The 23,922-nt window shown below is 51.3% G+C and overlaps 1 protein-coding gene across 12 annotated transcripts in view; it reads left to right on the top strand.

Moving 5' to 3' along the window:
• Window positions 1–23,922, top strand: part of TNS1 (tensin 1) — a 216,272-nt gene that overhangs the window by 127,693 nt on the left and 64,657 nt on the right. For all 12 annotated transcript variants that reach the window (XM_027567210.1, XM_027567200.1, XM_027567247.1 and 9 more), the window contains 5 exons: window positions 357–417; window positions 639–714; window positions 1,547–1,676; window positions 3,149–3,214; window positions 4,375–4,491. In XM_027567210.1, the coding sequence (XP_027423011.1) occupies window positions 357–417; window positions 639–714; window positions 1,547–1,676; window positions 3,149–3,214; window positions 4,375–4,491 (450 nt within the window). The remainder of the gene's footprint in view (window positions 1–356; window positions 418–638; window positions 715–1,546; window positions 1,677–3,148; window positions 3,215–4,374; window positions 4,492–23,922) is intronic.

Here is a 23,922-nt window from a genome sequence, read left to right as displayed (position 1 = left end):
CTTGCAGAATATGGGGTCTTTCGTCGCAGCATGCAGGCTTCTCTCTAGTTGTGTGCGGGCTTAGTTGCCCCGTGGCAGGTGGGATCTTAGTTCCCCGATCAGGGATCAAACCCGTGTCTCCAACATTGGAAGGCAGATCCTTAACCATTGGACCACCAGGGAAGTCCCTCAAAATGCCTTTAATGAAAAGTTAGCATTTTTTCCCTTGTTCTTTTCCCATTTCTCCTTCCTCTTTTCCTCCTTCCCCTGCTCACTCTTCTTCCTCCTGGTTGGTCCTTCCTTCCTGCATCTCTCCTCTCCCCCTTCCTCCTCTGGCTATTTCTGCTGTCTTGGCTAACACCACCCCTCCTTTACAGGGTGTCGACCATTTCTCCGGATCTACCAGGCCATGCAACCTGTCTACACATCTGGCATCTAGTAGGTATTCCGCAGGAATGAGAGGCCAGGAATGTTGGAGAACTGAGGCTGAGGACTGGGGACAGGGATTGGAGGGGTGTTTAGAACCTTTTCTAGGAGGAGGGCTGAGGGATGCATCAGTGAGCTTTCCCGACAGTCCCCTGGTGGAGGGGCCGCTGGAAGAAGGTACTGCTCAGCCCCCGTAGCAGCCCTCTGTCCCTCTGCCCGCCTCTCTCCCATAGCAACGTCCAAGGAGACAGCCAGACCAGCATCTGCATCACCATTGAGCCTGGGCTGCTCTTGAAGGGAGACATCTTGGTGAGTCGCTCCTCCGTCTCAAGCTCTCCCCTGCCCCCAACCGTTTATTTTTTTCTTTCTTTTTTCATCGTGCTCCCCTCCTGTCTCTTTGGATAAGTGTGTCCCTCCTGGTGGGCCACCAGCCTTGGGGGCGTTGACTGGCTCTCAGGGGCCCTGCAAGGCCTTCCAGCCTGGAAGGTCCTTGTCCATCCACTTCCTCACAGTGGGATATGCCTTGCCTGGGCTTTCCTCTTGTTCTGGAGCACCTCCAGGGAAATACGGCTCTGTGTGAGCTGTTACCTCCAGGCTTCCCGCTGGTGACCGGGACTGCCTCAATTCCAGCTTCACTCCTTCCACTTGCAATTTAAATCCACTTCTGCTTTCTCCATTTTGACTGTTGTGCAGGAACTTCTTTTCTAAAAAATTTTATTTTTAATTGATTGATGATTGCTTTACAATATGGATTTGATTTCTGCTGCACATCAACGTGAATCAGCCCTAAGTGTACATATTCCCCTCCCCCGAACCTTTCTCCCACCTCCCACCTGTTCCCACACCTCTGGGTTGTTCCAGAGCCCTGGTTTGAGCTCCCTGAGTCATACAGCAAATTTCCATTGGCTATGTTTTACATGCAGGAACTTTTCGGGAGGGTAGTTTTGTCCCCACAGGGCAGGACTGGCCTCCAACCTCTGCTGTTCTGGAATTTTCCCCAGAGAGCTCTGAGGTCCTGTTGGGGATGAGTGACCGCTCCCTCAGTGGGTTTGGGGCCCAGAAATGGAGCTGATAAGGAGGCACCCTGGGACTAACTTCCGACCTCTGGGCCCCTGATGGGCTCTGCTGTCTCTCCCACCAGCTGAAGTGCTACCACAAGAAGTTCCGGAGCCCAGCCCGAGATGTCATCTTCAGGGTGCAGTTCCACACCTGTGCCATCCATGACCTGGGAGTTGTCTTTGGGAAGGAGGACCTTGACGATGCCTTCAAGGGTAGGCTTGTTGAGTAGACAGGCAGCCGTACAAGGAATAATTATACCACTGGATAGAAGGACCTAATGGAGGGGCTGCGGCAGCAGTGAAGGGTGACCGTTTTCCCAGGGGAAGGGGGGTGATCAGGGAGCTGTCTCTCTTTGCTTCTTTCCTCTATCCATTAGGTTTTATCTGCATCATGTTCAGGTCTGGGACATGTCTACATCCATTCACCCATCTATTCATCTATCTATAAACCCACCAGCATCACCTGAGTGTCCGTATGTGCCCGGCACGTGCTAGACCCTGGCGATACAAACAGAAAGGAGTCAGGCCCTATCCTTAGGGAGCTCACAGTCTTACGGGAGGAAGAGACACACACACGTGATACTGTGAAGTGCTGCCTGCAGTGATGGAGATGTGCACGGGCGTGACAGGTGGTCCAGTGAGGGAAAGCCACCCCTGCTGTAACTTCCCTTCTGACAAGCAGAAGGGTGGGTGTGATCTGTGTCCAGACTGGGTTCAGGCAGAGATCAGAGCATGGAGCTGGAGCTCCGAGGAGGGGAGGCCTGAGCCCCCAGTGTGGTCTGGCTCACGCAGGGAGAACGATGTTTCTATGAAGAGGTTTCCCTGTACCAGAGCCAGGAGGGCAAACACAGAAGATGCTGTTACATTTGCAGAAGAGAATGTAAATGGTATCAGTCCTAACAAGGAAGGTAAAGGAATAACTGACAAGATAAAAGGGGTTGTGGGAAGGTGGGGGAAGGGAAGGGCAAAAATTTTCTCCCCCTGTAGGGAGGGAGTCAGGACACGATCAAAAATGGACAGATCAAGAAATAGAGGCTCAACTCCAATATTTAAAGTTTCAGAGGTAATCAGAAGGGTGATTAATAATCATAACAAGATTTAAGAAGGGAGGTGGGAATATTAAAAGTGGTCCAAATTATTTATCTTCATCGTGTTGCATCAATGAAGATTACTTAAAACTGATTAAAAATAGTGGCATAAAAACTGTGGCTGTTATATAGAGTCTTAGAGGTAGCTGCTAGTAGAACAGAAAATAGAAATGGTAAGAAGCGGTTACCTTAGGCACGTAGGACTGGACTAAAGTGAGCAGGAGACTTACCATCATCGTACATATTATTTATTATATTATCAACCGTGTATGCATATGTTGGGCTTCCCTGGTGGCTCAGTGGTAAAGAATCGGATGCCTGCCACTGCAGGAGATGCAGGTTCGTTCCCTGAGTCAGGGAGATCCTCTGGAGAAGGAAATGACAACCTATCCCAGTATTCTTGCCGGGAAAATCCCATGGACGGAGGAGTCTGGAGGGCTACAGTCCATGGGGTCGCAAAAGACTCAGACATGACTTAGTGACTAGATAACAACAATAAATACATATATTACTTTAATCCTTTCTAGAAGAAAACTTTGTGTGGAGTCCTTTTCTGGGAATTGACCGCCCATTTTTGTTTTCCTTCTCCTTTTTCAGACGATCGATTTCCAGAATACGGCAAAGTTGAATTTGTATTTTCTTATGGACCAGAGAAAATTCAAGGTAATAGCTGAGTTAGAACCCACTAATTCACTCCCTTCCCTCCATCCAGCCCTGCCCCACCTCAGCTCACCTTCACCCTTTCCCCACTGGTCTGCTCTACAAATATCAAGTTACCTGTGGTTGAGAGGCAGACCAGCAGAAGAGGATCTGGGTATCATAGTGGACCCCCAGCTAAACATGAACCAGTGACTTAATCTCTGGATAGTAAAAATAAAAAAGTAGACCAGTGCTGGGTTGGATAAACTATTTTGGCCCCATTAAGTCATCATCCTATTATATTCAGAGACTGAGGGCCGTGGTGGATGGAATGAGTGGCCAGGGGACACTCATAGGTGCTGGATGGACAATAAGTATTTATGAGAACTGAGGTGATTCAACCTGAAGATGAGAAGGGCAATTTAATAATAGCCGTTAAGCCTTTAGACTGGTTATATGTGGAGACCAGTTGTTCGCCATCTTATTTGGGAACCAAATAGGAAGAGATGAAGTCAGGTTACAGACAGAGGGACTCTGGGGAGATTAAAGAAGGGACTACTGGGTCAGAAGGGTAACTCACCCCAGAAGGCCGGACCTGTAGCTTTTCTGTCCACATCCTGGGCTTTCTCTGAAAGTGTAGGCGAGATTCTGCCTCTCTCCTCAGATTTCTGCCTAGAGGAGAGAGCCTCTTACGTGGAGGGGCAGGGGGATGGCTGGGATGACCTGTGTCCTCTCAGTGTCAAGGCTGTGACTTGCCTGCTGTCCCTGGCCCCGTGCAGCCCACTGCAAGTCTCTCCCACCCTCCCCTCTGACTCCAGGGCCAGCCTCTCTGGACTCTTGGCACTGTCACAAGGGCCCCTGGGGCACAGAAGAGAAAGAGGCAGCCACCCAGCCAGAGAGCTTCCCCCCAGCTCTGTTCTGGGGGGTCTTTGATGCTCAGTGCTGCTGTCCTGATTTACCCTTATGACCTGGTGAGAGCTTTTTCAAGAATGTAAGAAACCAGACTCCTGGGTTCTCCATCCAACTTAAGCCACTGGTTCCACCCCGCATGGTCAAGAAAATGAGAAGTCCCTTAGGGAGCATCCTTGGGGAGCTTGTTGGCTTCCTCTGTTTTTCCAGCTGCTGATCTGTTTTTTTTTTTTTCTTTTTCTTTGCTATCTTCTCCTCCTTTCCCATTTTCTAAGGCATGGAACACCTGGAGAATGGCCCGAGCGTGTCCGTGGACTATAACACCTCTGACCCCCTCATCCGCTGGGATTCCTATGACAACTTCAATGGGCATCGAGATGATGGCATGGAGGGTAGGTGGGACCAGTGACTTCTAATCCCTCTGCAATTGCATAGCCCTGCTCAAATGGCCTTGGGTCTCTTGGTTTGCTGTGATACCGTACTGGGTTCAGAGGGTCGGGGGGACAGAGGAGAAGTCCAAGGCATTTCTGAGAGCTCACGGTTCAGTGAGGGAAGATAAAACCAAACACGAATGTGTTAAGCTAAGAAGGCAGAGCCAAAGAATGCAGCAAACCAGCCACAGAAGCGTGTATTCTTGGTGCCAAATGAGTCTCATAGGCAGCAAATGCTCTGAGATTGGCAGGGGAAGGATTCTTGAGATCTGGAGTGGTCTGGGAGGCCTCCTTGGAGGAGGTAGCCTTGCATGGAGCTTGAGATACCCTGCTGTGCTGCAAACACTGCATTTGTTAGGTTTCTTTTAACCCTGTTGTTGGATTTCTCCAGGCTCGCTGCCTGAGTTCTCTGGGGTCAGAGCACCAGGAATGTAGACACAGTGTTCAGGGCCCACAGGCTTTCATCAACAGCCAACGAAAATGTTTGTGAGCTGGAAACAAACTGGTAGGCTCCAAAATTTGAAAAGAAAGCAGCAGAAATGAAATTAATACATGTTTAATTTAGCAGCAAACCCTAGCATTATGTCATACGGTCATTCACAACTCATATCAGCTCTTGAGAGTTATGTATGAATTCTGTTGATTTATGTGGTTCATTTGAATATGCGGGGCCTCTGAAGTGAGCTTGTCTGGAGCTCAGGAACTCTTGAGACGCCCTGTCTGGGGTTTGGTCACAGGCTTATTTCCCCATCCCCCATCAGTTTTCAGATGGGGTAACTGAGACCCCCTTTGATTTATACCCATGACCAGCCTGTGTTCATTCAAGGACACCAGCACCCAGTCTCTGTGCTTCTGCACCTTGTTGACGCTGGTCCTTGGGAGGGGACCCTGGGCCATATGGCAGAGCTGGGTTAGGTAGCCCAGGGGCCCTCACCCTGCCTCCGTCTCCAAGGTTTTGGATTTGTTGACTCCACCCTGAAAGTCTTTTTGGCGTTTTTCTGCATAAAGTTTCTCTCTCTGACCTTGGACACTCCAGAATGAGCGATGGAGTTCAGAGGGAGTGCGATGAGGGTGATGGTGGGGCTAGAGTTTGGGGTTTGATGAGAGTTCACGTGCAGTGTTGCAACGGTCCAAGTTTGTCTTTGTACCTACTTAGTTCTTGCTCTTCTTTCTCCTGCCCCAGAGGCCCAGACACTAAGCCCTGCCCACTCTGCTGAAAGTGAAAAGTGAAAGTGAAAGTGAAGTAGCTCGGTCGTGTCCGACTCTTTGCGACCCCGTGGATTGTAGCCTACTAGACTCTTCCCTCCATGATTCTCCCAGCAAGAATACTGGAGTGGGTTGCCATTTCCTTCTCCAGGGGATCTTCCCAGCTCAGGGGTCAAACCGGCATCTCCTGCATTGCAGGCAGATGCTTTAACCTCTGAGCCACCAGGGACTCACTATGCTGAGGCCGCCCCCAAAGTTCTCCTCCCTCCAATCATGTCCGCTTGAACCCAGTAGCTGGGAGGAGGAAGAGGATGCAATGAATCAGTCCTGAGGTACCGGTGGCTGCCAACCTAATTGTTCATCATCCTGGGGATGTTTGCATTTTTAACAAGAACACTTGGCAGTCTGAAGGAATTTTCAATGTCTCTCCATCTCTCCCTGGTGTGGATTCAATGCGATGATAAATGTAAAAGCATTTAGTAAACTATAAAGTGCCAGGCAAACAGAAGGTAAAATAATTAAGGGGAAAGGAGGGGCTACGGGAAGGATGGGACTTGGGTCAGAGTCAGCCTGAGGGAAGGAAGTGGGCGGAAGGAGCCAGAGGCTGGTACCAGAGGCGGGGAAGGGGGAGGAAGAAGGGGGCGAGGGAGGCCCTGGGTTCCTCTCCCACCCACTTACCCATCCTCCTTTCTCCTCCGATCTGCTCCCCCAGGCAGGGGGATGGAACCAGTGGGACCTTCAGGCCAGTTAAAGGTCAGCCTGTCCTGTAGGGACAGAGGGGCTCCTGTCTGGAGGCTGAGATGCTGGCCTTATGCCCGAGGGTGGGAAGGGAAGGCAAAGGGAGTGGCTCTCAGCCCAGCCGTCCTCCTCCCTGGCCTGCTGGCCTAGGCTGGGGGCTGGGTGGCTGAGGGGGTCACTTCGCATGGTCTGGGCACACCCCACGTTATCCCAGTCCCACTGTGTGCTCCCCGCTGTTGCTGGGCTGCATGCCCCACAGGGACAGGAGAGCTGGCCGGGTGGCCTTGTGGTGGGAGCAGTGATTGTTAACCTCCATCCTGCTTTTCCTGGCTGGAGCATTTCTGGAAGGCTCTAGATTCTGGGCCTAGTTGTTGTTCAATTGCTGAGTCGTGTCCGACTCTGCGACCCCATGTACTGCTGCACGCCAGGCTTCCCTGTTCTTCACCATCTCCCAGAGCTTGCTCAAACTCGTGTCCATTGAGTTGGTCATGCCATCCAGCTTGCATTTTCTTCTGGCTAGTTCTCTGGTCTTAGAGGGAAGCAGGAGTCCTGTGTCTGTTTTCCTGGTTGTGGGCCTGGTTTCCGCACATGCTAGCTAGGATAAGGGTGCCTAACCCCCAAGACTCTGGGGGCACTCAAGAGATGGCTCACGCTGGAGCCTGGGAGGGGCTTGGCTATTCGGTGGAGCTGGGGCTTGGCCTTGTGGGGTGTGATGTGCTACCAGAGATGGCTTTGTGTGTTCCCCAGGGAGCCGCTGGGCCAGGAAAGGAAGGCTGACCCCGAGGTGCTGGAGTGCAGGGCTCAAGCATGCATGTCCACCCTGCAGGTGTCCCCTCCTCAGCTCTGTGACCTTGGTCAAATGATTTCACGTCTCGTGTTCCTCGTATCCTCATCTATAAACTTGGGATGGTGGCAGTACCCACGTCCCTGGGCTATTGTATCAGTTTTCGTGTGAGGCAGTTTGTACAGTGGTTAAGAGTGTGGTCCCTGAAGCCAAACTCTCTGGGTTCAAATCCTCTGCCAAGGTGTCATCCTCTGGGGCCCTCAGTTTACTCTGTTGTAAAACAGGGGTTTTGTCGACAGTTCATTTTGAGTACCTTTCAGGGAGCAGGAACTGTAGCGAGCCTGCCTGCTGTGTTTCCTTGTGAGTCTCTGCCATGTCAGTAGTGACCATGACCTCAGGGGTCTGCCCACAGGGCTAAGGGAGGAGGCCCCTTGGCCTTGGGAGTCAGCTCTGGCTTTGCCACATGCCGGCACGATGCCCAGCGCTTGATAGCCACCGTCTCATCTGATGCCCACAGCCACCGTGTGAGGTGGGCACTCTTCTCCTGCCTGGATGGGGAACTACATGCAGAGGGGTTAAGCGACCTGCCTGGGTTGCCTCACTAGTAAAGAGCACATCCCACGTGGAGCCCCAGTGCCGACCGCGGCTGGCCGTTGTCTGCAGAGCTTGTCCTGGGTGTGTGGTCTGTGGCGGTACCTGGGTCCTGCTGAGCCTGGCTGAGTGTTCTACTTGCTGTGCCCCCTACAGTCACCACCAGGCAGTCCAGGTCACGCCTGCCCTGCCTCTCAGGACAGGGGGCTACACGCAGGGCCACACAGAATGTCACCTGTGGCAGGTACTTAGCAGGGCTTTGGGGTCGGGAATAACTGAGGCACCTCCCTGAGGTCCCCCTGTCCCCCTTACGGGAGAGGCTGCTCACTCAGGACAGCCTCTGCTGAGGGACTGGCCTCTTAAAATACAGAGGCGGTGGTGTATGCAAGGTGGGGTGATGACATTTCTGGAGGCTGTCTGCCTTTCCTACGTCAGGCCCATTGGGGGTGGGTGTAGGAGGGGCCGGCCAGTCGCCTCTGGAGTCCGCTGGGTGACTCATAGTGGTGGGCGAGGGCACTGAGTCCAGGTCTTGGCGACAAAGGTCATCTCTGGCCTGGGCCCCACCTCGGCGTTCCCTGCAGTGAGAGGCGGTCAGCGCTGGGGTCAGAGCTCCGGCTCCTCCAGGAAGCCTTCCCGGTGACCCCGACTTAACCTTGCCTGTGAGCAACTGCTCTGTTTAACTCCTCCCTCGCTGCCTGCATTGCCACCCCCTGGACCCTCGTGCAGTTTTCCACTTCAGAACGTGTGACCCCGGGGCACTCAGCACGCTTGCCCCTTACCTCAGGGAGTCCTCCGTCAATCTCAGCGGCTAAATGAAGGAAGAAATCGTGTGAAGACTTCTGGTCCCTGAAGGCTGGTCCTCCCAGATCAGGCTCTGCAGGGGAAGGGACCTGCCCAAGGGGGAGGCATCCCCATGTGTGGAACTCCCTTAGGACCTCAGCCCACCCTGTGACCACTGCATTGCGTGATGACCACACCGCACGTGGGGAGGGCAGCGATCTCACCCAGGGTATGAAGATCAGAGGTGGGTTGGCATGTGGATCCAGGGATCAGCTCCAAATCCCTCTCTCCCTCTGGATCTCAGCTTCTTCCCGTCCTCACACCCCTCACTCTTCACCTTAGATGACAGGGTGCCCTGCAGGGCAGCCCATTTCCCTGGAGGACTGGGCCAGAAAGTAGCAGCAGAAATCAAGGGAGAGTGTACCTCTGCCTGGTGGACCGAGGCTGTAGTCACTGTGCTGCCTGGGGTCATTTTTGCTCCTCTGTACTTGAGCCAGAAGTGGGGTGTTTGGGAGGGTAATGATGAAAAGTGAAGAATCCAATGAAGAACCTTCTGGGAAGAGAAGGTTCCAGGCCTTGGGGTGGGTGGCTGGGGGGAGGAGGGGGTGCCTGTCATCTCAGGGACTCCTTCCTTTGGGAGCAGAGCCCTCTGGTGGACCCGAGGGCCTGATGTCCTAGTCTGTGCTGGCGGCCACAACAAAGTACCACGTCTGTTTACCTTAAACAACAGACATTCATTTTCTCCCAGTTCTGGGGCCAGAAGTCTGAGATCAAGGTGCGGGCAGGGCTGGCTTCTCCTGAGGCCTCCCCTTGGCTTGTTGACGGCTGACTCCTCGCTTGTGTCTTCACATGGCCCTCCCTCCGTGCGGGTCTGAGTCCTCACCTTCTCTTAGGGACATCACTTGTGTTGGGTTGGGGCCCACCCTTATGACCTCATTTAACTTAATCACCCCCTCTAAGGACTCTGTCTCCAAGTACAGTCATATTCTGAGGTCCTGGGGGTTAAGACTTCAACACAGCAATTTAGTGGAGGGTGGTTCAGTCTATCACATCTAGGAAGGGGTTTGCTGGGTTTTCTGTAGTTGGATGCCTAGAATCTTGGTCCCGAATGAGGAGCAAGTGAAGGTCTAGGGTGGTGGAGGCAAGGAGAGCAGTCTGGTCTCCCATGAGCCGCCTGCTGTCTTTCTCCGGTTTGGTCTGGAGCCTGCCAGTTCAGCACTCTAGCTGACACCATGTTTCACAGCCTCCAGCAGCCCCATTAGCTCTTTGGCCTGAGTGCTAAAGCCCCGTGCCCAGATCTCAGCTCGTCGTGGGTGGGAGCGGGGCTGTGTTTTTTGCCTATGGTGCACAGAGCTGTCTCCAGACTCCTCCAGAGTGTTCCAGGGCAGGCCTTCCTGGAAGCAAGTGCCAGGCCAGAGGGGTGTGGGCTGCCTCCCACTGCCGAGAAACTCACAGGTGGACGAGGCTTGCATTGCCTCTTTGCCCACCCAGTCCTTCCCTCCCTTCCCCCACCTCCTTGGACATTTCACTGATTAGAGTTTCTCAAGACTTACAAGAGGACTGAGGAAGAGGACTGGGGCTGGTAAGGCAGCAGCTCACTCAGAGCCAAACGGAAGAATGAAGGGAGAAAAGAAAAGACCGCTGTCCTGGCTGAAGATGGCCGGGGGACTGCTCACCACCCCTCTTCTGGGTTTTTCCTCCTGCAGGAAAAACCAGCGGCCCCTCTTTTGTTTCTGTGGGTAGCCCCACCGGAGCCAGGGGTTGGTGACAGGGGGCTGGTTTTTTCATCCAAGTCTCTTATCCTCAGGCTCCCTGAGGAGCAGAGGCCCCTTCCTTGGGGGAGAGCTTCTGACTCCATGGGACCCCCATCTCCTCTGCACAGTCTTTTGTCTGAGCTGGAGAAGAGCCTCTCCAATGGCAGCCAGGAGTCCCTGGTCTATAGTGACTTCTCATCAGCTGGGCTTGTCCAAGGATTCTGATTTGTCTTTGAGAGAAAGGAAAGAGGAAGGGAGAGACACACACAAACAGGGAGAGAGTGAAAAGGAGAAGGAAACAGTGAGAAACATGGAGGGGCAGACAGACCCAGACAGATGTTGGCCTGGGAGGCAGGAGGTTTGAGTGTCTTTGGTAACTCCTTTTCTTTAGACCTTTATTATTTCCTGTAAAATGAGGATGTTGGGGTAGCTAGCAATTCTTTCCATTTCATTGAGCTCATTGTTCCTTTTTGTGACTGGTGAGGAGCTAAGATGGATGTGCAGAGGTTCCCTCCCTTGAACTTGTACTGAGAAGCAGCATTGCTCAGTGGCTGTGTCAGTCAGGAGAGGCTTGGTTATGCTGCATAACAAACAGCCCCCAATTCTCAGTGGCTTAATCAATAGAAGTGTATTACTTGCTCATGATGCCAGTCCAGTGGGATTGGCAGGGGTCTCTGTTCATCTTTCTTCCTCCGGGCTGGTAGTGGCTTCATGTCACAGGCGTGTCCACTTCAGCTGCTAAAGTAGGTGGAGGACACTGGGACTTGCATGCTACTTCAGTCTGGACAAGACATGCTTTCCTTCTGCTCATGTTACATTGGCCAAAACATGTCACAGATCGATGCCTAACTTCAAAGAGGGTAGGGAATCTGTGCGTGCAAGAGGACAGAAATATCGTTGAACAGACTGTTGTCTACTCTAGGGATTAAGACTGTGAGATTGAGAATCAGAAGATCTGGTTCCAAGCTCTGTTTATAATTGTGTTCTTTGGTCAAGTCACTTTGCCTCTCTGATGTCTTATCTGTAAAATCAGTACAATAATAGCGCTTTCCTCCTAGGATTATCATTAAGACTCGGTGAGTGAAGATGTGCGGAGATGTGAAAAGTAGAGTGCCTGGTGTATACTATGCTGGCAATAATCGTGTCTGTTATTATTATTATTAAAGTACTGGGGGAAAGAAGATAGAGGTATGATTTTGATTGGATACAAGGTCTTTCTTCTTAGGAAAAAACATTCCCCTGGTCCCTCTACTCTCTGGGAACCATCTGTAGCTGGTTCTGTTCTGGGAGCCCCACTCTTGGAAATCAGGAGACTTGCCTCTGATACCAACTTGCTGGGATACCTCGGAAAAGTTACTTTCCCTCTCTGGTTCTCAGTTTTCCTTATCAGTGAATTGAGGCGGGTGGATTCCTAAGAGGACTTCCCCAACGATGACATTGATGATGACAAAGACAATGACTAGATGACAGCTGGCCTTGTGTGCCAACCCTGTGCCTGGCAACACTGCCTACGTGTTGTCCTCAAACGCCCACAGGCGGCTACTGTTTTGTAACCATTAGGCAGAAAAAGTGGCACTTGTAGGATGTGGTTTTAAAGCTCGCTCTGCCCCCAGATGACATTAGGGAGAGTCCCGTGTGCCTTTTCTAGTCACACTTGGGTAATACAAGAGCCTCTGGGCAGTAATCAATATGCCCAGTGCCAGTGAACTTGATGTTTCACCCAGAGTTAGTTCTTCCCGCTTGTCCACCCTTACCAGGCACCAGGTATGGGTGTGAGGGGTGGGGGTGTTTCAGCAGGTTTTCCTCTCTGTTTTCCTGACAGATGAGAAGAGGGGAAACAGGGAAGGGATGGGAGCCTTCTTGCCTGCCTGCACCACTGTGAGGTTGCTCTGTGTGGGGACACAGGTCTGGGTGATATGACGCCTGAGCTCTTTGCCAGAGCAAGATTCTGGAGGCATCGAGTGCTGTTTCCTCCTGCAGCACTTTTGTGGGCATTTTGGAGGACACCCCCCTCTCAGACCTTGAACTCCCGAAGAGTCTCTCTTCATGTTTTCCTTTAGGTGGGTGACTGCAGCTGCATCAGAGGCTCGGGACCCTTCCTCGGCCGAGCATCCCTTGCTCCCTCCACCTCCTTCTGCGGAGGTGGTTCAGCCCTGCAGGGGGCCCTCTCGGACAGGATCTGAGGCAGTCCGGGGGCTGGCTCTCTCCGCTGGGTCTGCAGGAGCCTTAGGCGCTCTTGGGCTCAGCAAAGCCAGGGACAGAGGTGGCCAGCGCATCCCCTGTCTGTTCCCTGGTCGGCTTCTCACTGTGTAGACTTCCGGGTCTGTGCCAGGCCTGTTTCTCACGTTTTCCTGCTCCAGCCGACTGACACTGAGCTGAGCAGACTCCGTGAGATGAGGGGAAAGCCCTGGCAGGTGGCATTTGCGGCAAAACAACTCTTCTCTGCAAGATGCCTGTTAGAATCCCCCACTTCCTTATCTTTTCATTCACTTGACGTGGATGTGTGTGTGTTGAGGGGGTGGGGTGGGGAGAGGGGTAGTTTAGAGCCACAAACAGTTTTCAGCCATCTCTGTCTTTAAAAAATTTTAAACAGCTAATATATATTTCTAATATAATATAATCAAATATAATGAAATGACATTACATTGATGTAATTTAATACCATAACTTCCCCTATTTAAAGAATACTGTTCAGTGGGTTTTAGTATATCTACGCTTGTACAACCATCACCATAATCTGATTTCAGGATAGTATCACCCACCTAGAAGAGACTTCACTCATTAATAGTCACTCCCCACATCTTTCCCCACCCCCGCCCTAATCTACTTTCTATCTCTATAGATTTATCTGTTCTGCTTATTTCATGTAAAAGGAATTATACAGTGCGTGATCTTTTGTGGCCTTCTTTCACTGAGCATGATGTTTTCAGAGTTGATCCATTTTGTAGCATGCATTGGTTCATTTTGATTTGCTTTGTAATACTCCATCGTGTGGCCATACCACACACATCAGTGGGTGAATATTTGCACTGTTTCCACTTTTTGGCTGTTGTGTAGAATGCTGCTGTGGGGATTCGCGTGTAATTTTTGCGTGTCCTTATGTTTCCACTTCTCTCAGGTAGATGTCTGTGAGTGGAATTGTCGTGGCAGATAGTAACTCAGTGTTCAGTTGTTTGAGGAACTGTCAGACTGTCTTCCAAAGTGGCTGCACCATCTTACATTCCTACCAGCCAATGTATGAGGACTATAATTTCTGTACATCCTCACCAACACTTGTAATTTTCTATCTTTGGAATTCTAGCCCTCCTGGTGGGTGTAAAGCGGTGTTTTATTGTGGTTTTCATTTGCATTTTCCTAGTAATTAGTGATGTTGAACATCTTTGTTAATTGGCCATCTTCTTTAAAGGGACATCTATTTACATCTTTTATACATTTTAAAACTCAGATTCTATGTCTTTTTGTTATCATTATAAGAGTTTTTTTTTATATCTTGAGAATATGTCCCTTATTAGATATATGATTTGCAAAAATTTTCTCCTATTCTGTGGGCTGGCTTTTAACTTTCTTGATGTCTTGATGTCAGTCATCCCTTTTTAAAGCCCTGCCTTACTTTTGGAATGTGTTATTCATTTTCCTGGGGCCTCTGTCACAACTGGGACCCAAATACTTCCATATGAACACCTGCTTATGAGTGTTCCCATTTTACAGGAGAGGAAACTGAGGCTGTCACAGAGAGGTTAGGGACCTTGTTCAGACAATACCCTTAGTAGATGTTGAAGGCAAGATTCTGGGGTGGATGGGGGTCTGGAGCCAATCAGGGATACTGCTTCCTGTAATCCTAATCTGAGATTATACATCTGCAGCCTGAAATGCTTTAGGCTGCTTCATCTAATCTCTTTCCAGCCCTGGAACTGGTGCCTGTACTGGTCTAGATCACCTGCCCCATCACACAGAGAGGGAGGCTGGGTTTCAGGTCTTTGGATGGTGGGGCAACACCAAAGCCACGAGTCTTGCCTCCTGGCTGCCTCAGCCACCTACATGGCCCATGGCCCTGTATCTCCCAGGGCGAGGCAGGGTGGGGGTGGGTGGGTAGCAGAACGTGGCCCCTTTGGGTATGGAGTAAAGCAGTTAATGGGGACAACAGCCTCCATGCCCTCTTGGAAGAACACTTGAGCACTATGGTGAATGTTTGCCCTTGACATACTTTCACAGGGTGTGACATTCTTGCCTTCTGAACTCTGGGGTAAGATGTGGAAGAACCAGTAAAAGAGAGGAGGACAAGATTGCAGGTAGTCCCAAATAATTCAGGAAAAGGGTCCAAGGGTCCCAGAGTGGTACGTCTGCCCCTTGTCTCTGAGAAGGGGGTTTTAAGGGGTTTCTAAGCACAGGTGCTGAGAGCCTGATTTTATTTTATTTATTTTTTTCTCGTGCAGCTGGCTTGTGGGATCTCAGTTCCCCGACCAGAGTTGAACCCGGGCCATGGCAGTGAAAGTGCAGAGTCCTAACCACTAGACCACCAGGGAACTCCCCCAAGAGCCTGACTTTTGTTGGGAAGTCCTAACCTGACTGCTGGAGGGGGCAGCCCTTCTGGTTTGGTCAGGGTCAGGGGTTGGGGAAAGGGCAGGGAGAGAGAAATTCAAAGCTGTTATGGGAAGCTTCAACTTCTGTCGCTGTTCTATCACAGGGCTTAGACTGCAGCAGGAGGGATCTGAGTTAGCCACCTGGGAGAACTTCCGGACTGTGAGGGGGTCGATCAGCTGTGGCAGGGAGGTCAGGCCCTTGTCCTCCTGGCCTGTTTGGGCAGAGATGTCGAGAAACAAGGGACATGGGCCTCAGTGTGGGGTGGTCTCCATAGAGATAGTGACAGAGGCGGGGGGTGAGATGACTTCTTGAGGAGGATCTGGGTCCCTTCTACTCCCCCAAGAGAGAGTTCCCTCCTGGCCTGCTGGACCGATCAGAGTGCCAAGAATTTAAATGTAGGGCCGGCCTGACCTTGTGGGTAGAGAAGATGACTCCACCGCCTCAGCACCTGCCAGCCACCTGCTTGGCGCTGGCCTGGTCGGGTGGGGCGGGGCATGTGCTGATGCCCTCGGACCCTGAGCTGGCCCTGCTCTGCGAGGCAGCTGGCAGGCTTGGAGAGCAGTGTCTGCCCACGGAACATTCAGTAAACCAATACCCTCCTGACTGAATGTGCCTTTGGTCCTCGGTAATCTCTGCCATCGGGTGGAGGTTGGAAAACCGGAGCCACACTCGGAGCAGACGCAGAGCTCTTGGCCAGTGGCCTGAGCGGCACGTCTGCCCTCTTGCTGCGCTCAAATATCAAGCACCAGCCCCGGGAACAGGGGAATGTGCAGTCTTCCCCGCGCCCCCCCCCCCCCCCCAACCACTCTCCCTGCTTCCTCTCCTGCCAGACCTGCAGACAGGTGCAAGTTAGGTGGACCTGGTGAGACCCCAAGATCTAACCACGTCCAAGAAAGGAAATTCAAGCTTCCATTGATCAAATGCTTTTGATACCCAACGAAAGCTGCTTTTCACCCATCATTCCCTTGCTGCCCTGCCTCCTTCTGCTTTCCTTTGCTTCCTTCTCTCTCTTTTCTTTCCCAAATACTTAGAGGGCACGTACTAGATGGTGAGCCCTGGGCTGGCTCGGGTGCTGTAGAAAGTCCTCTCTCGGAGTTGCCTGCAGACAAGGGAGGGGAGGGGGTGCGGCCAGATCAGACAGGTGTGCCATCCTCCTTGACCCACAGTCAAATGCAGAAGATCTTGGCTAAAAGCCAGGCTTCTCAGGAGAGAAGTTTCTGGGGATGGTGATGATCAGAGGTGGATGGCTTTGCAGAAGGACTGTATCTGTCTTGGGCCTGAGAGCACAGATAGCATTGAAAACAGAATTGTTTTTCAAATCAAAAGTGGCCGAACAACATTGCTCAAAGGCTAGAAAGTAGAGGGAAAGAAAGTAATCAAATTGCTCCAGCCTCCTTGTCATGCTGCCTGGTCCCGTAGTGGGCTGGGTATTAGGAGATCAATGGGATGCAGGGGTTGGTGAGGGTGGGAATGTTGGAGAAGGTGGAGGGAGGGTGAGTGGAGCACTGAGGAACCATATGCATGGAATCCAGGAGGGGAGAACAAACCAGGAGATTAAGAGGAAAAGAGCACACAAAATCCCACAGTGGATGGGTCCTTGGAGCCTGGATCTGTTGTCCAGGCTGAGTGACATGGCGGAGTGATGGGCACTAGGAGAGAACAGAGCAGAACAGAGTTGTCTCTCTGGATTGTTCCTTGTTGTGCCTATTCAGGCCCTGGGTGCTTCTCCCTGCCCTTGGAGGCTGTGCCTGGCTTCTTTCTCCTCGCCCAGGCAGTTGGCCTGCGGCTGGCTCAGAGGTGCTGTCTGAGGCTGGTTTGCTTCTGGGCAAAGTTTAACTTCTTCGTTAGTGGCGCTGGTCTTCGGGCCTATCTCGCCATCAGCCCGTGAGGTTCAGCACCCTCCCTGGAGCTTTTGTGTGTCTTGCTCACCTCTCCTGCCTGCTAGCTGGTGTGCTTCTCTGCAAGCAACGGAGCCCATCCCTTTTGGCCCATCCTCCCAGGCCCTGCTTCCTGTCCAATGGACAGTTCTGGGGCCATTTGTGGGAAGAGGTTTCAGTGGATCTGGGATCCATAACGTGATCTGTCCTTTCTTCTTTCATGATTCCCCTTCCTCTACTTCCTCAGCTGCTCGTGGGTGATTTATCCCCTGTACATCTCTTTCTTCTCTTCGCTCCTCCCCCTGCCAAGTTCAGTTCAGTTCAGTTCAGTTGCTCAGTCGTGTCTGACTCTTTGCGACCCCATGAACCCCAGCACACCAGGCCTCCCTGTCCATCACCAACTCCCGGAGTCTACCCAAACCCATGTCCATCGAGTCGGTGATGCCATCCAACCATCTCATCCTCTGTCATCCCCTTCTCCTCCTGCCCTCAATCTTTCCCAGCATCATGGTCTTTTCCAATGAGTCAGCTCTTTGCATCAGGTGGCCAAAGTAGACCTTCTAAGATCCTGACAAAGTTGCTGAGCTCACAAACCTTCCATAATAGGCAGCCTCCATTGAGGTGAAGAAGGACGTGTCTTAGAGTGGTCTGAGAAGGGGCAAAACTCACATCCTTGGGAGGCAGTGGAGGCACCATAGTGGTTGACAGTGTGGGCTTGGGACTCAGAGCTGCCTGGGGTCAAGCCCTGGCTCTGTCTCTTGCCCTCTGTTGACCTCGGGCAAATCATTTAGCCTTTCTGAGCCTTTGTTCTACCTTGTAAAATGGGAACAAGGATATACTTCTCTCGTAGGCTCTGAGAGTTAACTGAGGTAATGGATGGGTGCTCAGTCCTGTGCCTGTTCAGAAGTCATCAGTCAATGTTAGTTGTCACTGATACCAGCACGAGGTCTTGGGTGGTACTGTACACAGTGCTTCTCTGAGTTCACTGATCCTGGAACAGCTGTAAAGATGCTTCTTTCTCTTTCGTTTGAGAAAAGACATCAGGATGTAGGAGAGTGAGAATGACGTGATTATGGGTGTAACCTTGAATGCACTGTATAGAAGAAGAAGAAATAAAGAAAAACACAAATCATTTGTTCTTTGTCACAAAGAACTGTCCGCGGTAACATTCATTTATTCAAGCAACAAATATTTGTGAAGTGCCTACTGTGTGTCACTATTCTAGATGCTGAGCATACAATAGTGAACACAATAAAGATCCTTGCCCTTGTTGTGATTGTATTCTAGTGGGAGAAGACAAAGAATAAATTTTTTTTTTTAAGGTATAAATATATTTGACGCTTGGATAACACAGATCTGAACTGTGCAGGTCCCTTATACACAACTTTTTCTCCACAAATATGATACCTGTATTTTCATTTTATGGATTTTTTTTTTTTTTTGGCCACTCTTGGTGGCATGTGGAATCTTAGTTCCCTGATGAGGGATTGAACCTGTGTCCCCTGCAGTGGAAGCTTGGACCACCAGGGAAGTTCCCCATTTTATGGGGGACTTTGTGGCGAAAAGTTTGTGTTCAGTTGGAGATTACAATATGTGGGATCAAAAGAACTAGTCCTGATTCTACCCAGACTGTTTCAACTTCTTGCCCTTTGGTGAGTCATTTATCAATTCCTTTGTTTTGAGGGCAGAAAAAGCAGTATGTGGATTTTTGACTGTGGGATGTAGATGTTGTGTGAGTCAGTGCCCTTAACCCCTGCATTGTGCAAGAGTCAACTGGAGAATCCCAAGGACGGAGGAGCCTGGTGGGCTGCCATCTACGGGGTCGCACAGAGTCGGACACGACTGAAGCGACTTAGCAGCAGCAGCAACTGTAAGTAAGAGAGCATATTAGAAGGTGATAAACACTCTGTGAAAAAATAGAGCAGAGTAAGTGTGATTGGGAGCTGTTGTTGGTTGGGTATTGAAATGTTTTAAAATTTGAAAAATTTTAAAAGCTTAACAGCCTAGGCTTCACTGAGGAGGGGACATATGAACAAAGAATTGAAGGAGGTAAGAGAGTCATCCAAGCAAATATCTGAGGAATAGCATTCCAGGCAGGGGTGAGGCGGGCAGCAAGTGCAAAGGTCCTGAGGCAGAAACCCACCTGAGATGTTTGAGAAGCAGCACAGGGGCCAGTGTGACTGCGGTGAAGATTGTAATAGGAGTTGAGGTCAGAGGTAACCGGGACCAGATCATTTAGGGTCTGGTAGACACTGTAAAGATTTGGCTTGTACCTGAGCTGTTTCATCTAATGACACATAGTGGAGATCTTTTCATAATAGCACACAAAGAGCCTTCTCATTGTTTTCAGCTACATAATATTCCACTGTACATGGGTACTGCGTTTAACTAAAATAACATGGACAGTTAGGTTGTTTCCAATTTTTTACTGTTTTGAAAAATGCTGCAGTGAGTAACCTTTTTATTTGTGCATAACACCATTTCATTTGTGCAAATCTGTCTGTAGGACAAATTTCTAGAAGTGGAATTGGCTGGATGAATGTATGCATATATAATTTTGATAGCGTCAAATTGGCTTCCATAGGGTTGTATTAGTTGCCACTCCCAGTGAGCAATTTGATTAGGGACTAGGAGGAAAATTTCTCTCCCTTCTGCATGCATCCTCCACACGTGAGCTTCTATTTTGTGTGTGCTGTGGCCTCTGACTCTTTGTGACCCCATGAACTGCAGCCGACCAGGCTTCTCTGTGCATGGAATTTTCCAGGCAAGAATACTGGAGTGGGTTGCCATTTCCTTCTTCAGGGGATCTTCTGGCCCAGGGATTGAACCCGTGTCTCCTGTGTCTCCTGCATTGCAGTCGAATTCTTTACCACCCAGCCACCAGCGTAGCCGCAGGGGGTGGCTTCTATTAGGTGCCCGTTATTTTCTTTACTCCTCATGACCCTCCTGTGAGCTGAGTATTCTTGTTCCCCTTTCACAGATGAGCAAACAGGCAAGAAAGGTCAAGTAATTTCCCAATGCTTACACAGCCAGAAAGATGTAGAACTGGGGTTCTGATGCCTGCCATTCCTCACCATGGCTTCATGAGGATGAGAGTCTGAGCCACCCTGCCTCTTGTTCCTCTGCTTCCCTGCCCTGTGCACGTGGGCATGTGGACCTAGCACTCCTGCGCCTACATCCTGGAGACCCTTGCAGGCCAGCGGCAGGGTGGGAAGTGGCCAACCCTAGGGACCTGTGGTCACACTGGCTGAGATGGCCTCCCCTTCGGTCCCTCCCAACATCAGCCCCAGTGGTGAGACCTGGGATGCTGCGATCTAGCTAATTCTGCTCTGGGTGGGGAGCTCCCCGCTGTCGTCTGCTGGGTCAGCTTGTTCCAGGGATTGGGTTTCGGCATTTCACTGATGAAAATAAATCAGCCTCTTTACTGCTGTGCATGGCCCTCGGAACCTCTGCAGCCTGGCATGTATTTCCAGACTTCCTGTAAGTCACTGTTTCTGTCCTAGCCCCCAGGGGCTCTGTGTCTGCTGCAGAAATAGCCTTGGACGAGCTTGGAGCCTGGAGCCACCCAAGCAAGACCACACAGGAGAGGAGCATCAGGTTTACAGAGTCCAAGGGCTCTGGGACACAGACAGTGCCAGGCTGAGCATCTTCTCTGTGTTGGATCCTTGAGCATCTAAAATTGGCCAGGATTTCAGGGACCATTAGCTGATTGTACTCTTCTGTTGCATGGAGGAATAAACTGAGGCCCATCCTCAATCACTCCTTGGTACTCTAGCCCTTTGACTCCTACTCTACTACTGTTTGGACTTCCTGGTGGCTCAGACGGTAAAGCGTCTGTCTACAATGTGGGAGACCCGGGTTCGAGCCCTGGGTTGGGAAGATCCCCTGGAGAAGGAAATGGCAATCCACTCCAGTACCATTGCCTGGAAAATCCCATGGACAGAGGAGCCTGGTAGGCTACAGTCTGTGGGGTCGCAAAGAGTCGGACACGACTGAGCGACTTCACTTTCTTTCTACTACTGTTACTACCAGACAACGCTTTCTCTAGGCCTATGTATCATGCAGTGACCAGTTTGGATTTGGGGGGCTGAGTTGGAGAGAGTATGTTTTAGCTACAGCTGGCAGGATAGGAGTCTGGCATCTAGGAAATCTGTCTTGCTTTTGAGGGACATGAGAATGGGGAACTGGGAACAGGAATGGATTTTCTTGACATTGAGGAGAGTCTTCCACCTGCATACCTGTCCCAATAGGGTGAGTGACCAGGGTACATGAACAGGAAAGAGCAGGCAGCTTCTATAGATTTCTGATAAAGCCCCAGCAGGTTCTGCATGCAAAGGGGACCTGAGAGTCTTGACAGACTCCCCTTTCACCTGCCCCTCCTTTTTTTCTGTTCAAACATTATTTGCCCCCCAAAACCCTCCTGAAGGGACATGGGGCATCCTGCCCCAGATGGCAGGCCCACTGGACTGCCCTCTCACCCTTCAGGGCCAGGGCCTGGTCTAGCTCCAGCCGAGTTGTGCAGGTTGCCAGCAGGGCCCCTTGGTTCTGGGAAGCAGCGCAGAGCAGTCGGTGGATGGGGGCCAGGAGCTACTGGTGGCCTTTCTCATCCTTTCTCCTCCCGGACTGCGTCTTCACATCCTTACAGCTAGTTGATGCTGGTGCTCGTTGGTGTTGCTTTGATTACTTAAAAAACTGTTAGCAGCAAAGTGTTCTTTGATGTTTGTTCTTCTCCTTCTCCAGGGGCAATGAGATCAGATTTTGTTATGAAAGTGCAAAGCTTCTCAGATCCTTCCTTCTCCCTTTCTGCCTCTCTGTCCCCCTCTGTCTGTGTACTGCTTGACAACCTTGGAGAATCAGGCAGGCACTCTTTACAAGGATGAAAGAGACCTGGGGTGGGGCCCTGGCTCCTGTCCAGACCTGTACCCCGTGGTGCTGTCTCTTCTGTGGGTCAGGAAGATCACTCCCAGCTTGTTCCTCTTCACCAGGGCCTTCCTGCTTCTGACCCACACCTACTCATGTGTGTGAGCTATGACACGAGTCCTGGGAGACCCCTACGGAGATGCCTACTGAGCCTCCTTATACTCGTGAGTGCAGAGGGAAAGGAAGCAGAGACCCCACCCAGACCCCCCATCCATCCCCATTCCCACATCCTCTCAAAAACAGAATCACAGAGAACCCCCTGCACACACCCATCACTCGTGCATAGAATCCCACTGACCTCCCTGCCACTGCACACCCCCACAGAGTGAGGAGAGCTGTCTTTATAAAAAATGACCAATCTGGTAACCAATACTTATGTGAGGTACTTAAATGGGCCTGTTAAGTACCACTGACATGGGATTGACCCCGAGAGATGGGTGTCCATCAAGGGTCCATCAAGGACCCCCAAGAGATGGGTTCCTTGTGTCAGTTGTGAACCAACTCTGGGGCAGTTCCCTACGAGTTACCATAAGTGCTTTGAACCCTGGCAGCATCGTTCAGGTAAATGCCTAAAATTCCCAGGAGCCAGTGCATTGAGGACAGCGCCCACTTGGATGTTGTGGTTTGGGTTTGGTTGTTCTAAACCAGTGCTGTGATTTGATCCTCACTCTCCACTCCCTTCATCCCACTGGATCCTCCAAGCTCTCACTCTTTGCCCATCTCTCTCTTTCTTCCTTCCTCCTTCCTCTCTGGGAAGCAGAAAGAACTTGAGTGTCAGAGTCAGACTGGCAATGTAAACCACAAACCTCGAAGCCTCAGTTTCTCTATCAAGGATCTACCTTGAAGGGCAGTTGTCGAAGCAAACAGGAAAACGTCCATTAACGTGCAGGCACACACTTACAACTCGCCCGCCCCGTTCTGTTGCGCTGTCTCATCCTTCCTGGCTCCCCAAGCTCCACATCCCACTCCCCACTCTTCTGCCATCCTTCCCAAGTGAGGACTGCTACTGAGATGGTGTTGAGGCCTTGGGAGGTGATCCAAGTGCAGCAGGCAGGAGGGAGGTGAGTGGATCTACCCTGTCCGGCTCAGCTGTCTGCCTGGGAGTTGGCGATTCCCTTCCTAAAGGTTCTCGGGCGCTGAGGCTTCTGCGTGACTCTCAGGGAACATGTTTCTGAACCTGGCCCTGTCTGCCGCCTTCCTGGGGGACTGTGTGGAGACCTTGGAAAGCTGGGGCTGTGTGAGGGGTGCCCTGAGCTTTAGGTCTGCCTGTCTTCCCTCTGCTGTACTGAAAGGCAGAGAGGAAGTCCTGTGGGGGTGCTGAGACTTGTTCCTGTGCTATACCTCGCACCCGGCCCAGGCAATGGCCTATCGCCAGGGTCCTCCCTCTCCCCCAGACTTTCATACTGCAACCCCTGGAAAGTCCAGGCCTCTCTCCTCTTTGTTTTCTGCTTAGAACCGAAGTCTGAGAGTTCAAAGCTCATCTTGCTCTTATCTCTCATCTTACCCCTTTGGAAATTGAGGCCCCAGGAAGTGACTTGGCCAAGTTCTCATGGTGAGTTAGCGGCCCCCTGGGTTTGGGACCCAGGACTCCTGAGTCAATCCTGAGCTCTGTCTCTCACACCCCAGACTCCCTCTGCCCTCACTCTGGCTCAGCCACTCTTGGCTGTGGCACCATTGACATTGAACATGGGACTGTCCTGTGTGTGTTGGAGGGTGTTTAGCAGCATCTCTACCCACTGGATGCAATGGGATTTCTTCTGGATGAGTTAACCCTGAGTATTTCCAGCCATTTTCACATGTTCCCTGGGGAGCACACCACGCCAGGGGAGGACCACTGTCTAGGTGTCCCTTCAGCCCCTGTCTCTGAAACCTTACGTCTCTCACTAGGGAGGGCGTGAGGTATTCCTTCCCCAAAGATGCTCTTTTCTGCTTCCTGCTTCCTTTCGAGGATCAGGCTGCTGGGAAACCAGAGCACTCAGCCATTTTGCTCCTTAAATTTTTTTTTTTTTTCCATACTGGGTCTTCATTGCTGTGTGAGGGCTTTTCTCTAGTTGCGGTGAGTGGGGGCTACTCTCTAGTTGGCGGTGCACGGGCTTCTCTTGTTGTGGAGCCTGGGCTCTAGGCATGCAGACTTCAGTAGCTGCTGCACACAGTCTCAGTG

This window comes from Bos indicus x Bos taurus, chromosome 2 (genome assembly GCF_003369695.1).
Source record: "Bos indicus x Bos taurus breed Angus x Brahman F1 hybrid chromosome 2, Bos_hybrid_MaternalHap_v2.0, whole genome shotgun sequence".
NCBI lineage: Eukaryota > Metazoa > Chordata > Mammalia > Artiodactyla > Bovidae > Bos > Bos indicus x Bos taurus.
The sequence above is the reverse complement of the archived record's forward strand: the minus strand, read 5'-3'. Positions and strand labels throughout refer to the sequence as shown.